At 37.3% G+C, this 15822-nt stretch overlaps 2 protein-coding genes across 3 annotated transcripts; one reads left to right on the forward strand and one right to left on the reverse strand.

Annotated features, from left to right (window-relative positions):
- The first annotated feature begins 5244 nt into the window (after nt 1–5244).
- On the forward strand, nt 5245–7240 carry LOC137716497 (CBS domain-containing protein CBSX5-like). Its single transcript, XM_068455954.1, has 2 exons — nt 5245–5672; nt 6015–7240. The coding sequence occupies exons 1-2, from the start codon at nt 5314–5316 to the stop codon at nt 6883–6885; spliced, it is 1230 nt and encodes a 409-aa protein (XP_068312055.1). The 5' UTR covers nt 5245–5313; the 3' UTR covers nt 6886–7240.
- Nucleotides 7241–11709: 4469 nt separating this feature from the next.
- LOC137716333 (uncharacterized) lies at nt 11710–15609 on the reverse strand. 2 transcript variants are annotated; one of them, XM_068455773.1, is made up of 6 exons: nt 15494–15609; nt 15217–15321; nt 15046–15096; nt 14009–14060; nt 12638–12764; nt 11710–12419 (listed from the first exon to the last, which is right to left on the reverse strand). In XM_068455773.1, the coding sequence occupies exons 2-6, from the start codon at nt 15310–15312 to the stop codon at nt 12380–12382; spliced, it is 366 nt and encodes a 121-aa protein (XP_068311874.1). In that variant the 5' UTR covers nt 15313–15321; nt 15494–15609; the 3' UTR covers nt 11710–12379. The 2 variants fall into 2 exon arrangements, with proteins under 2 accessions (XP_068311874.1, XP_068311873.1); XM_068455772.1 differs by having other exon boundaries at nt 12638–12821.
- Between the last annotated feature and the right edge of the window lie 213 nt (nt 15610–15822).

The following is a 15822-nucleotide window of genomic DNA, read 5'->3' on the forward strand; positions in this document are numbered from 1 at the left end:
TCATATAAATCATATTTGACCTTTAGATAGTGATTTTGTATTGTAATAAGATGTCCCTAAGTTATGATCGAGTATTACTCGAGTCAAGCAATTAATAACAAGGATATACAGGGTCTCTTGTTTCCATCTCTCTAGATTGTTTCTTTTGAAGCACGAACCAATTTCTCATTGAAACTAGAAGGTAACTACAATCTATACTTGTGTTAAGCATCAAAAGCCAAAGGATCAATCACCCTTATTTATTTATTTATTTATTTATTGTGTTTGGTTTGGATTTTTCTTGTGGGTTTTATTTATAATTAAGTAGGTTAAACACATATACGTATATATAAAAACAACCATGTTTCATGAGCACTTTATAGATAGTGTTTTTTTTTTTTTTCCTTCCAAACTTTATAGATAGTTTATTATCAGTACTTTTGAGAGACTGAATTAGACAGCTAGCTAACTTATTGGCACCTAGCTAAAAGAGACTGAGATTAACAGAACTCTTTATTTTGGTCTCTCGCAATAAAAATGATAGAAGTGGTTGTCCACCGTAAATCAGTTTGGTCATTTCATGAAAAATATGTCCGTATACTTGTTAATTGTCACATGAACAAGTGACCATCTTTTAAGGGTATTTTCATCAAATCAACCTTCCACTTAACGAATATATATATTGACAACTCTTTCATGGAAGGACTAGAATGGTTTACAGTGGACAAACATAGGGACCACTTTTATCAATTTTCATTGCCAGGGATCAATGTGAAGAGTTATGCCAATCTCAGAAACTATTTTGACCAAAAAGCCATATAGATATTAAACGGCTTGAGATCTACTTTTCTAGTCAACAAAACAAACTGTTAAGTGCTAGCTCTCTCTGTACAAATAATGTCATTTTGGCTCATACTTAAGTTTATAACAATTTTTTTTTTTGGTCAAATGACAGAATTTGTTATATTAGATGTTAGATTAGCCACTGACGAGATATGAACCCATGCCGTCATGCAAAGCTCAACATATTTCTACCATTGTAGTAAAAGGCCACTTGCAATATAACAATTAGTTCTCTTAAAAAAAAAAAAAAAAAAAAAAAAAAAAGTTTATAATTAATACTACAAGTGGGAAACGCTTAAGCTGTTGGATTGTTCCACGTATGCGGTTGATATTGTTCATTTGTTTATTTGGTGTAGGAACTGATTTTTGAATCAATCATCCGCCGGAAAGTATTGTCAACCACTACGAGATAACATGACTTGTTCCCTCGTGAGAAACTCTAAAATATAGTATTTATTCTTCCTATTAGTATAATTGACCTTCTTAATCTTAATTAATATCAATTTAATTAAACTCTCCTATTATGTTGTTTACCTCATAATTCACCATGTTAATTACATGTGCATGTTATATACGTAAGAATATTCTCAGAAGAATAACATGTAAGATGTTGTGTGTGTGTGTGTGTGTGTATGTGTATGTAGTAACATGCAAGGGTGAGGAGAAATGGCAAATATATGTTTAACATTTATCCATCCATCCACTAGTTGCATGTCGTGGTTTTTCCTTTAATGGTTATATATTCATCACAAAAACTGACATACACCCAATTACAAACTTGACCAAGGAGGGAAAATGTAGTACTCTTCCCAAACATCATTTTATTAGACTAATTAAATTTGGTAATCTGGTTGACAACAGAAAAATTAATGGCTACTTTAAGTTATATACATTGTTCATATGATTCCCAACTTTTATATAAGCAGAAGGTACTGATCATTGTAAGTGGCTTGTTGATCAGTTGAATAAGAGCATTCACTCATGCACCCGAAGTCCTGTGTTCGAATCTTTCTCTCCGTAGTTTAGATGACTTTAGTATAAATTATCCTACCGTTTGTAAAAAAAACAAAAGGTACTCATTTGTAGATTTTGATGTACCAGACTTATAACGTGCGTGTCGCCTTGCCTGCAAGTTAATAAAACTAATTGAAGATTAGAAATTGGCTACTCCAAACACACAGGTTGAAACATCCAAGTTAGTTCATTAGTAGCATGGACACAGTTTTGGTGGACCAACTTTTATCCGACGTACTGTGTAATTTATGGTCGTGCACCCGCCCATGATTCTGACTGATCTATGTATCTTTAGGAAACAGTGACATGCATCTTTCGAGTAATCCCCACATCCATCTCCATGCCATTTCCTTTTCTAGTTACCAGACACTAGATGAAAATCGTGAAATGGTTTGGAAATTTCTTACGCACATGCATGGGCTTGATTTTTGTTCGGTGCCGACAGTTTATGTTAGGGTTTCCTATTGTGGTGATACATATCAATCAATCACGCGCTTAACATATTCTAGGTCTGTCAAATAATAACTATATATGTCATTTACGTGCATAACAACATTATATAGGGATGTGCAAATATCGTGTACTAATAAAAAATATCTTCAAAGATAAATTGAACCCTTAGACAATCTCCAACCTTTAGAGTAAGCCTCAAATTTTAGGTTCTAAACTTATCCCAACTTGTTTCAACCTTTAGGCCAAATATGATTTTTAACCCAAAATTCATTTCTACGGCAAATTTAGCCTAGGATTTTCCCGGGTTAGTGGAGCTGGTCCACCATATATGTGTACTTTTTTTATATTTATAAATTTATTGAATCCAACGGTTAAGAATCATATATAATCAAATCCAACGGTAAAAAAAAAAAAAAAAAAAAAAAAAAAAAAAAAAATCTAACAGTCCAAATTTAAATCCAACAATTAAAGTAATTAAAAAAATTATCTGAATTAAAAACTAAATTTTTTAGGTTAAAAATTTAAAATTTTAACCCAAAGATTGAAGATGTGTTAACATTTACCATTACTCAACAAATTAAAGCATAAACCTTCGCAGAAGTTGGCAACAGCAATTAATCCATATAGCAAAAGTGACTGACAGTTAGCATATTCTTTTAATTGTTTTTGTAATCCATACAGCATTAAGGACAAAATATCCCCCGAGATTGAACCTCGTGTGTTACTTTTTTACTTGGTTCTTAATTTCTTGAAAGAGTTGTCAAGAAAATCACTAAACAAAGTTTATTTTATTGCCAAAAAGGCAAAAAAAGATAATTTAATAAGCAGAAATGGCACACCCGACTAGAGGCAAGATATGTTGGTTGACATCTGAAGGTGACGTAGTCAAAAGGAAAGTGATGTATAAAATATGGATAAATTTAAACCGAAGCTAGAATTTATTTAAGCTAATAAAGAGAGTGCGCAGTAGTGGAAAGAACCCATAAAACATAAGTAGTCAGAGCATAGATGACAATACGATATAAGTAGAGCAGTTGAATCTAGTTAAAGATACTTACTACACAACCGGAAGTAAGTTCCTACATTTATTTGGGTAGGTGTCAGAATCGCCAGAGATCCCTCGTATGCCACAAAGGATTCAGCTAACTAAGTCCTGGAGGGATGAAAAACAGAAGGTGTGAGTAGGCAAAAGCAAAGGTTTATGAAACACATTTATTTTCCGAACATACTAACCCCCAAGGTTCCAAAAAAACGCTAGGCGCTAGTCAGAGTAAGGAGCGGCGGCTAGAAGGGTTTCGTTTTTCCAGAAGGTAGAGGGCCTCTGACATTCTTATGTCTTTTGTTGTTTATGTGCTTGAGGATGAGGATTCTCTTTGGATTCTCTTTGTGATGATTCTAGGATCAATTCATCTTAGCTATTTCTCGTACATCGTGAGGCTAACTTTCATTAGGTACTGTTTGTGTTCAATTTAAAAAAAAAAAATTCAAAATGATTTTTTACCACAGAATGACTAATAAACGGATATGATAAACTGATTCTTAAAATCCTTACCGAGAGAATCCAAATAGGATCTTATTCCCTTAGATGAAGACCCAAGGCTTCATTCTGCATTAAATACCATAACACCGCTTTCATTTTCTTGTCCCCATTTTGAATATCGTTTATGTCTCTTCTCACTTATTGACGCATGTGTAACCACTTAACACCAATCTTAATTTTGTTAACTTCGAATAAAATAAAAAATAAAAACAAAATTAGAGAAACTAGCAGCCACCGGATCTCCACCGACTCTGACATCCGCAACACCAGAGACCTTACATGGCTGGCAGCAACCCCTACTCCTATTCGCCGCCGGCAAAGCCTCATCTCCTAGAAAATTACATCATAAATCCTAATAGTACACTAGACCTAATCGGATTCGACCCATCATAATCTCACTAATGGGATTCTCAAATGTAGGTGGGTAGCCGCTGTGAATGGGGCGGCTGGCGCAGGTGACTGGCTAGTTGCTGGCGCGGGGGTCTTGCCTGGATCGGGGTGCGCTTGGAGGACGCGGTGACTGCTCGTTTCTTTGGTTTTAGTTTTATTAAAATTAGCGGGGTCAAGGCTGGGTTAAATGGGTAGATACTTGTTGGGAAATAGGAGAGGAGACATGAATGCGGCACCAAATTGGTGACAATGGATTTGTAGACCTCTATTTAACACACTAACGTTATCAGCCTATTAAAATAACTTTAGATAAGTTTGTTTTTGTTATTCCAGATACAAATGCAATAAGTTTTTATCAAAATCGTACCATACATCACCAACGTATAGCACCGCTCTTTAAGTGGACAACATCCATGCGATAAATTTACTTAGATGGTTGAGCAGACCTACGGAGTATGTCGTAATAAGGCCTGTCCACGTGTTGTGGACAACGCATAAGAGTTGTGCTACTAGCCCCTGTTCAAACTCGAGTTAAGTTTTATGTTTACGATGCTTATCATGTATTATGTAATACATGATGAGAATTTTCGATATTCTAAAATACTATCACGTCGTGTTATAATTTTTTTCAAAATATAAAATATGTATTTAATTTTTTAATTAATAAATTTTATTAATTATGTCCTAATCATGTAATAATACTAAAAAATACACTACATAATAAACACGGGTAACATAGTGTCACAATTTTACCTAAATTATGAATACATTGTTTTTAAGAAACTTTAACGAAAAATTATCGGTACGGTTCATTTTAACGAAAAACTACATTTTTATAGTAAAAAATCAATCATGGTATTATTCACTTTATTTTTTATTTTGTCCTTATGGTTAAAACTTAAAATTTTCAAACTATTTTTACTAGTTTTCTTGTTTTTATATGATACTATCTTTCACGCCACCCCTCCCCTTCTCTTATAAATACCCCTCTCTTGTAACCCCCACAATACTCGAACATCACCATCACCACAACCAAAAGAGTTCCATCCCTCCTCCGCCTCCTCCCCGCCACTTCTCACTGAACCTGTAACTGCATGGCAGTGAGCTTCTTAAGGTACGAGGTATCCGACCTCTGTCTAGCCAAGCCGGCCCTGAGGTCCCTCTCTGCCTCCGCCACCGTAGCCGATGCCTTGGAATCCCTGAAGACCTCGCAGGACAACTTCATCAGCGTCTGGGACTGCGACCACTCCAAACCCAAGTCACCAGACGGCAGTGGTGTAGGTGGTGGCGGCCAGTTCTGCCGCTGCATTGGCAAGGTCTGCATGGTTGATGTGATCTGCTATCTCAGCAAAGATGACAGCTTGACGTCTCCATCTGCCGCTCTCAAGGCACCTGTCTCTGAGATTTTAACCAAAATTCCTGGCCATGTTATGCACGTGGAACCTTCCTGCAGGTAAAGAAAATCAAAACCCATGTCTTGAAATTTCTTATATTTCTTAAATTTTTTGGCTTGATTTGCGTTTTTGATGAATTGGCATCTGGGTTTTCTTGTTGTTCCAGTTTTGTTTCATTGATTGTACAAATTGGAGTTTTCTGCTGTCTTTTTCTCAAATTGCAGCCAATTTTTTGTTAAATTTCACGTCTTGACAAACTCATCAACACAATTTTTTAATTATTAAAACAAAAACTTCCCTAATCTGATAATTTTGTCATCTGAATTTTGTTTTTTTACTGTGATTAGCAACCAACTTACCCAAATACTTAAATCTTTCTTACTTTACTCTGTAATTTTCAGTCTGCTAGCAGCCATTGATCTCATCCTCGAGGGAGTCCAGAACTTGGTGGTCCCAATCATAAGCAGAAGCAATTCAAGAAGAAAGAAACACCCAAAACCCATCTCTGCCGCCACCACCACTATCCACAACGGCCAAGAATTCTGCTGGCTGACACAGGAAGATGTGATGAGATTCCTCCTTAGCTCAATTGGGCTTTTCTCCCCCCTCCCAGCCATGTCCATAGACTCCCTTGGCATCATCAGCACCGATATCCTGGCCATCAACTACCACTCATCCGCCAGCTCCGCCCTCCAGCTCATCTCCCACTCCCTCTCCCAGCAGACCTCGGTGGCGGTGGTTGACACCGAGGGGGTCCTGATCGGTGAAATCTCACCCTTCACCCTTGCCTGCTGTGACGAGTCAGTGGCTGCCGCGATCACCACCCTCTCAGCAGGGGACCTCATGTCCTACATTGACTGTGGTGGCCCTCCTGAGCACCTGGTAAAAACTGTGATGCAGAGGTTGAAGGACAGGAAGCTCCAAGGGGTGTTGGATAATTACACGCTGAGCTCATCAAGTAGCTATGCACATGCATTGATGATGACATCATCTTCTTCCGACGAGGAGTCATCAGCGTCTCCGAACAGGAGCCTGCGGCGGACTAGGCCCGGGAGGTACACCCGGTCGAGCAGCTACTCGGCGAGAATGGTGAGGAGGGCAGAGGCCATTGTCTGCCATCCAAGGAGCTCACTGGTGGCTGTGATGATCCAGGCAATTGCTCACAGGGTGAATTATGTGTGGGTTATTGGGGATGATTGTAGCTTGGAGGGAATTGTAAGTTTTTCTGGGATGTTGGAAGTTTTCAGGGAACATCTGGAAACCATGGGTTAGAGAAAGTAGGAAGGGCTTGCCTACACCCGGCCCTGACATTGCATCATTGGTCCGCGACGCCGCGGTTGTATCTGAGGGGTGTAGGGGGGTCTATTTTCTAGAAATCTTGTTATGGAGGAGGAGTTTGTGAGTGTACAAGTTTTGGTTTTGCTCATCGAAAGCGGTTTGGAATGAATAAAAACATGGGGGTAAAAAAAAAAAAAAAATTAAGAAAAACAAAATTGTGAGATGTGAATAGGAGGGGAACTTTGTGCTCTAAAATTCGAGTTTGGTTCTGTAATGTTTTTGGGGACTCAGACTTTGTATGATATCTAAAATCAAATGAGATCTTTTCTTTTGCAATTTAAACTATAGAAAGAGGAATTCGAATTTAAATGCAGAGTAAGAACACAAGCACACTTTTTTACCTAACTAAATCTTGAATGCAGAACGAGAACACAAGCACGCTTTTTTAGCCAACTAATCGGTCTTAAGAAAACACCTCAACTAAAACACAATTCCGTTGAGATGATTACTTTAACTGGTTTTGCAAAATTTAGTCCATGGGGAGTGAAGGATTTGTCAAACTAGTAAGAAGACAGCTCATTGTTGCACTACATATTCTACAACTTCAGGGCCAATTGGCACTATATATTTATTTATTTTCTATTGTATCTTTTATTTACTATTTATGTATGAACATGCCGACATGAAATGGTCAGTTTTTATGTTGTCTTATTTATGGACCAAAACGAAAAATACTTTTCGATTTGGGCATAAAGGTCGTTTGGTTCTTGAAACAACCCATTAATTGTTTTTGTCGTATAAAATGTCATCGGGGAAGAAAGAAGAAAATTTTAAACTCAGAATAGTTAATAGGAGAATCCGTCATATAGCTGATTGTAAATTATTTTAAGTCATTGATATAATTGATATGCACAAAGAGCTATACAACTAAGAATACAGAAAATTTTCGATCAAATCAATTTTGTGATGGTAGATACCAGAGTTGGTATCAAGACCTCTGATTCTGTTTGTGCTTGTGATACAACGATTGACAACATAATTTGAAAAAAACTGACGTCATTGTTAACCATATCACACAGGAGTCATGAACATAGAACACAAGAAGAAAGAAAGCTTAAGAGAGAAGATAAAGGACGAGAGAAGACTTTAGAGAGATAAATAAATCTACTTTTCTTTATTACTTTTTCTACATACAATCTTCTTACAGAAGCTTAGCTATATATTATCTTGATCTTATTATAGCTAGGATATCCCAACCATATTCTTCAATCTAGCCACTGTATTACTGACAAATGGCACAATCTAAATGATTCAGTTATATACTCTTACATCCCCCCTCAAGCTCAGGTTGGGATGACCCAAGCATGAGGTTGGAGCAATGAGTAGTAAACAATGGTGAACTGAGACCCTTAGTGAGTATATCAGCAAACTGTTCTGAGGATGAAACAAACTGCACAAGGAGTTTCTTGTGAGCCACTCGTTCGCGGACAAAATGAACATCCACTTCAATGTGTTTGGTCCGTTGATGTTGCACAGGATTAAAGGATAGGGCAATGGCAGACATATTATCACAGAATAAAACAGGAGTATACTCGAGTTTTATCTTCAAAAAAGTAAGAAGTTGTTGCACCCAATCTAACTCGGCAGCAGTGGATGACAATGCCCTGTACTCTGCCTTAGTTGATGACCTAGACACAGTCTGTTGCTTCTTAATAGACCAAGAAATAGGATTATTTCCAAGAAATATCACCAAGCCAATAGTTGACATTCGATCATTAGGGTCCCCTGCCCAGTCAGCATCACTAAAAGCCTTTAAGATCAACTCTCCACTGCTGTAACTAATGCCATGAGTTAAAGAACCCTTAAGATTTCATAATATTCTTTTAACTGCAGTGAAGTGAGATATCATTGGAACCTGCATAAACTGGCTAACTTGAGGAACTGAAAAGGCAATGTCAGGCCTAGTAAATAAAAGATACTACAAGGCCCCAACGATACTTCTGTATAGTGCTGGATTGTTAAAAGGTTGTCCATCATCCTTAAGATGCCTATTGTAAGGCAAACAAGGAGTGACTGCAGGTTTGGAATCTAACATTTCAGATTTCTTCAACAAGTCTTGAATGTACTTCTCTTGAGATAGAAATAAACCAGAGGCAGTTCTTGTGATCTGAATACCCAAGAAAAAGTGTAAAGGACCAAGATCCTTAAGCTCAAATTCTTTAGTTAACTGTGCAATAACTTGTTGAATTGTTGCAGCTGCACAACATATAACAAAAGTATCACAATTTTAGCACCAACATACTTAACAAACAGTGAAGAATCATAATAAGTATTGTTGAAACCCAACTGAGGTAAAAACTGAGTAAATCGATTATTCCAAGCCCATGGAGCTTGTTTTAAACCATAAAGAGACTTGTGTAACTTGCACAGTAAGTAAGGATATCTAGAATCTTCAAACCTGGGAGGTTGGGACATGTACTCCTCTTCATTTAAAATGCCATGAAGAAATGCATTTTTAACATCAAGTTGTCTTAATGACCAATTAAACTGTGCAGCAAGAGCAAGAACCAATCGTACAGTGGTAGGCTTTACCACATGACTAAAAGTTTCCCCATAATCCAATCCTTGTTCTTGGCTAAACCCCTTTGCTACCAACCGAGCCTTATGTCTGGCAATGCTCCCATCAGCATTCCTTTTCACTTTAAACACCCATTTACAGCCAACTAAATTCTTATTAGGTGGCAGATCAACCAAACTCCATGTATTCTGTGAATGCAAAGCTTCAATCTCTTCTTGCATTGCACTATACCAAACTGGAACTTTTAAAGCTGACTTATAAGTGGATGGTTCAATTGTTGTTAAATCAACCTCAACTGCACTGTGAACAGAAGCTAAGAAAACTTTCTTCTTTATGATCCCACTTTTAGATCATGTCTGCATAGGGTGCAGATTCATTGGTGGAATATCATGAACCACTGGCAAGGTTTCTGAGCTATATTCAGGTACCACATAAGAATCTTGAGCAACAATGGATTGAGAAGCAGGTGAGTTTGTGGATTATGGTATTGGTTGAAACAGTGGTTGAGGTGAAGAATGTATATTAGGCTAAGAAGGGTGCGTATTAGATTATTGAGGTGATGGACAGGATGTTGAAGGGGTAACCAAGATATTAGCAAGATTAGGAAGCACAGAAGAATAGCTAACAGTAGATTGAGATGATTGTGACACAGAAAACATAGGTTTGAAAACCATTGTGGCATATGGAAAATCTTTTTCATTAAAAATAACATGCCTGGATATATAGGTTTTCTCATGACTAGGATCATTGCAAATGTACCCCTTGTAGTTCAAGGCATATCCCAAAAATATACACTTAGTAGGCCTAGGTTGGAACTTGTTGCTGTTATAAGGTTTTAACAATGGAAAACAAGAACAACCAAAGACTCGAAGATGATGGATATCTGGGATTGCATAATATAATTGTTCAAATGGAGAGTTATTATGAATAACAAGAGATGGCATTCTATTTATTAAGTAAACTGCTGTTTGACAGGCAAAGGTCCAGAATTTAAAAGGCAAATTTGCAGTTTGTAACATAGTAAGAGCAGTTTGAACAATATGCTTATGCTTTCTCTCAGCCAACCCGTTTAGCATAGTCCCTAAATTTTGGCCAAATTTGATCTTTGTACCTAAACTAAAAATATGTGGTGCTTTAACTTATCACAACGTGAAGCAATGGTTATTTTAGGTAAATTCATTAAAAGTTTTATTCACATTAAAAGGTAACCGCATTACGTTTATGATAAACTTAAGAATCAGTTCTTACGATTTTTTCGTTCAAAGATCAAAACTCCAATTAAGCTAAAGTTCAAAACCAAGGCTCCAATTATTTCTTCCTCTTACAAACTTCCAACTACTCCTTAACCTATTTACAACATTATACTGATTTTGTAGCAAGGGTAGCAAACATCACAGTGAAGGCACATCATTTGAATGATGGGCTTTTATTTCACTCTGCTTCCAACGTCCCAATTTAGAAGGCAATTGATATTAAAACACCAACATAAAAGATCATAACTATTACAAAAGTAACTTACATGGAACTAGTTCATTGTCATGAGATATCATGTGTCGATGAACTGTTCCATGTAAATACTTCTTTGAATATTACATTTCAGTAGAGTTTGATGAAAGTTGGCAAGTACAAAGTAGGTAGTGTCTTATAGTACACAAGGGTGGATGTTATCCACTCACTTCTTTTTACATTTACACACCCGTTTCAAATTTTGACCGTCGGATTGAATGAATTAAAAATGATCAATAACAGAAATTAACAAGCTGTGTAGAAAATAAATAAAAAAATGTAAATAGCACCACTATATAATAAATGTTGACATGGACTGCTAACTAAATTTGCATCCTTTCTATTTTAAAACAAAAATCCAAAAGATGTGACTATGCTTAGAAAGTCCATTCAAACAAATATTGTCACCCCCACAGGTATGATTCTTGTGATTTTTTCATGTTACCGACAAGGCTACAAATGGACCAAGAATTATGTTACATCCATCATCGCTGCCGACCGCAGATCCTTGCAGTCTAAGACATAAAAATTATGTTAGCATCAGCCACGCACTGACAATATTTCACTTATTCATTGTGACTCAACTCAACATATCAGCAGTTTTGTAAACATTGTTCAGTTGATGCTAGCGTAATCCCGACGCTAACATAATTTTATAAGAAATGATGAAATGAATGAAAAAAACCAAACCTGCACAGCGGGGTGGCTTTTGAGCTTGGTCAAGAGTTATGGGGTAGTCTTGTCAATCTCATTCCCGTGGCCTAATGCACCACACTACCGTTTCCCCCGAGTATATACCAGCAATTTCTATACAGAAAGTTACAACATTTTTTTGTTAGAACTCAAATGCATGTCAGCTAGACAATAAAACATCGAAAGTATCTTTCGTTTGGAGACTAAAAAATCCATTGGAATCAAGTGCCACGGCATGCTCGTCACCTGCAGGGACTCGAACCACACCTCATTTTCTTCTCTCTGCCCACACCCTCTCTCGCTCTCCTTCAATTCAATTTAGGTCACAACAAGGTAACGACATATGAATTATATCACTTTCAAAAGTGGGTGTGGAAATCACTTTCAAATACATATTAACATGTCCCGTATTACATTCGTGTCAACTCCACCAAGGTAGTGGTGGACGCGTCATGGGAAACCGTATACAAAAGCAAGATACAATTTTATAGTTTGAAGGCATCCAAATGTGAAGCCTTAACGAATCAGTGATTCTCTTTCTAATTTTCTCTGGAGCTATTGGTGCCAGCCAAGTCAAAAGGAAAAGAAACCGTCTAACCGAAAAACGATCCGAAAGGGCTCTACAACAGCATTCGGCTTTTAGCTTAGCATGCAAGTAATCCTGCTATAACGAGGGAATAAGCTAGTGTCGACTAAGGATTCCAATCTTGGTCATTCAGCCACTGATTGCACTGTATGTAGCACCGGATCCCTGGCATTTAAAAAAAAAAAAAAAAAAAAAAACAGGGAATATGCTAATAATAAAATATAGATGCTTATTGTTCATTAACGAGAGGTAAATCTTATGATAAAGAAGAGAAGGGTGAAGAAATATATAGAAGTATACACTTTAGGCGTCGACTAAGGAATTCAGAAATCAGATTTGTAATTCAGTGGTCTTGTAACAAAAAACTCGTAAACTTTGCTTACCGAGACTGTTCAGGTGGATCATGAGACTCGAGATTGGGTGCCAGTCTAAATTTTAAAATCCTTTGAAGGCTCGTAACTGGTTTTACTTGCTTGCTTGGAGATTGATTTGGATCCATTATGCATTTGCCTGCAAAAAGGTTTGCTTCTGATGGTCCCATTTCTTCATGAACCGCAGGGCTAGCATCTGCAATAGGGCTTGCTTTAGTACAAGATAAGGTGTTATTGATGCAGGCAGATACAAAAAGTAAATAAATGAAACAATACAAGTTGATAGGCGGGTTCTTTTTACTGATTAATTGATTGAGAAACATAAAAGAAGGGTTATGACTGGCTTTGGCCGTCATGCTCATAACCACCTTCCGCAACAATAAGACCATTCTTTTCATTTGAAGGAAAATTCTGTGCCCCATGAAAATACATAGTGAGGCGAAAGGTCTTGGGGAGAAAAGGAGGAGTTTTTGGGGGGGGGGGGGGGGGGGGGGGGGGGGGGGGAATGGTGGTTGTTATCCAGTAACAGATTCCGGATTAATAACGGTTTCCAATGGTATATCTATAGAGACCTAAATGGAATCTGGATCTTGGTGCGAGTTCATCTAGGTCAGGATTTGCCCCATATTCGTATTCAACCTGACTAAAAGTCATAGTGAGGTGCTTCAAGTTGGGTCGTGCTGTACTAGCGTCGAAGCCCAACCTTCCATAGGCGAAGGGAAGTGGTATAACCTAAGTTTTCTATAATCTATATCAAAAATCAAGATCACCTTTCAATATCTATTCTAGTCCCTCACACTCTTATCAAAGCATGTACCGGTTTAAGAGCCATGCAAGTCAACACTGAATACTAAATGGAAGATTATAATCACACAGCCCAAATTACTTTCCCCACACTTTTTTAATTTTTTAATATTTTTCTATCAAGTGTTATTGATGTATATAAAATATTAAAAAATTAAAATGGTGTGGAAGAAGTAAGTTGAGGTGTGTGAATATAATTTCTCTACTAAAACACCTGCAATGGAAGCAGTCAAACTCAAAAGGCGAAATTCATTGCCTATGATGTGCACCTCTTGATGCCAATGAACTTTAACCAATATTTTCACATTACACAGCCTCAAATGAAAGTAGATCCTTGAATTGGAACAGAACTTTGAACTCCTTAGCTCAGTTGGAGAAGAATAAAATCGTAACAAAGTAGAGAAGGAACAAAGAATGAGGAAGCCCTCAATTTACTTGCAGAACGAGAGGACCCTATTTAAAGAGGGATCCAAACATCTTGATCCGAAAATATACGGTACAGTAAATGTTTAAAAGGCAGTTTTCCAGACATAGTTTCCTACGGGTGTATTCTGAGTGTGAGAGAGAAATGTAATTTACCTTCTTCTTTGAATATAAGGCATGTTCCAATCGTTTCTTGATATTCTCCTATCTGTAGGAAAAAAAGAATTAGTGAAAAGAAATCATGTCAGCCCACAACTTCAACCTCCAAGCCTTTCTAGTGACGCAGAACTTGCCCTAGTTCTTCCAAGTATAAAACACCAATTACTAATAAAAATGATGAAACAGCATACAAGGCTCAAAAGAGAAAATCAAAGTGGGAATTACAGCAAGTACTGAATAACAAAAAAACTACTGCAAAGTATCACTAGTTGTAAACAATACAAAGTGCCAGGACAGCACCAAACCCTCAGCAAGATAAACAGTAGGAAGATCAGGGTTAAAACATTCAATTTCCACTAAAGCATTCAATGCCAATGTTTTAAAGAGTGAGGCCGATTTGAAGGCGTTTCATATGCTGCGTAAAACAACATGAGAATTTCATAGGCTTGATGCTGCAAACAAGTCCGAAAGACACAAAGGTAAAACAAAATGGAAAAAGGTGCAAAGCAAACACATTCCAATTTAAGAGTCTCCATGGTAGTATTTACACGCATACATTGTCTACATAAAAGACTCTGCTAACTAGATATCAACTAAAAGCCTAAAACCACTCTCAGAGAAATTAATTTAGTCAAATTCTTCTACAAAACACACAAACCGTTCCAGGATAGCACCAAACCCTCACCACGGTAAACAGTGCAAAGATTGGAGTTAAAACATTTCATTGACACGGAAGACGTCCAATGTTCAATAAACCGGTATAACTTACGACCAAATTCATATGCTGCATAAAACAACATGAACTAATTTCATAGCCTAAACACTCCTACCAAGTCCGAAAACGGCTAAAGGTAAAAGAAAAAGGGGAAATGTGGCATTGACTGCATAGAAACATGATATGGGTTTTACAAACAGATTCGAATTTACGCAGTTTAAAAGTTAAGAATCGGCACAGAATCACAGATTACAGAACCACACGATCGAATTTGATACAGAATTTCGTTTCTTCAGGCTGTTAAAAACTTAAAACTCACCAACTTGAGTTTGTCGCCTATAGTCAATACTGGATGCTCCGTGTTTAGACCCTGCAAATCAACACATTTCGATTTTAAAAATGGCATCACATAAAAAAGAGTTTTGAACGCTGAAAATTGCGGGGCAAAATGTTACAAAACAACGAGATACTTAGATTAGAAAAAACGTACGGAAAAAGAATAGGGTGCGTTTGGTGGAATTTCAAACTGCGAGGAAACGGAATCGAGATCGAGCAATACATATTCTTCTTCTTCTTTTGACTCCATAGCATACGTCTATAATATGCATATATATGTATATATACACACACAAATACAAACAAAAAAAAAAAAAGCAATTAATTCAGGAATCATGATATAAAATTTGAGAAATCGAAGTAAAAATTGCAGAAGAACCCTAGAGAGAGTGAGAGAGAGAGAGAGAGAGGGGGGGGGGGATACTGTTTACCTTGAACCAGTGGGGCAAGAGCTGACGCCTTGAGAGGTCCAGCAGCTGCAGCAGTGAGCGTGGTGAATTGGAAGAAGAAAAAGAAGAAGCGATACGCTGCGTTTGGAGATGCGAAAAATTTGCGAGCCCAACACTGAATGGGCCACTTGAGAAAAGGCTACAAGTGGGCTTCTGTATACACCCACCCATAAAATGTGTAAAATTTATGTTAGAAACAATAGACGAAACAATGTTTTATATTAAATGATCAATTAGAGATTTAAATCTGAAAAATTGGGAGTTTACCTCAAAATAGGCGGTGCCCGGCGGTGGCCACTTCCGCCGGCGAC

The sequence above is a fragment of the Pyrus communis genome, chromosome 14, assembly GCF_963583255.1.
Source record: "Pyrus communis chromosome 14, drPyrComm1.1, whole genome shotgun sequence".
NCBI lineage: Eukaryota > Viridiplantae > Streptophyta > Magnoliopsida > Rosales > Rosaceae > Pyrus > Pyrus communis.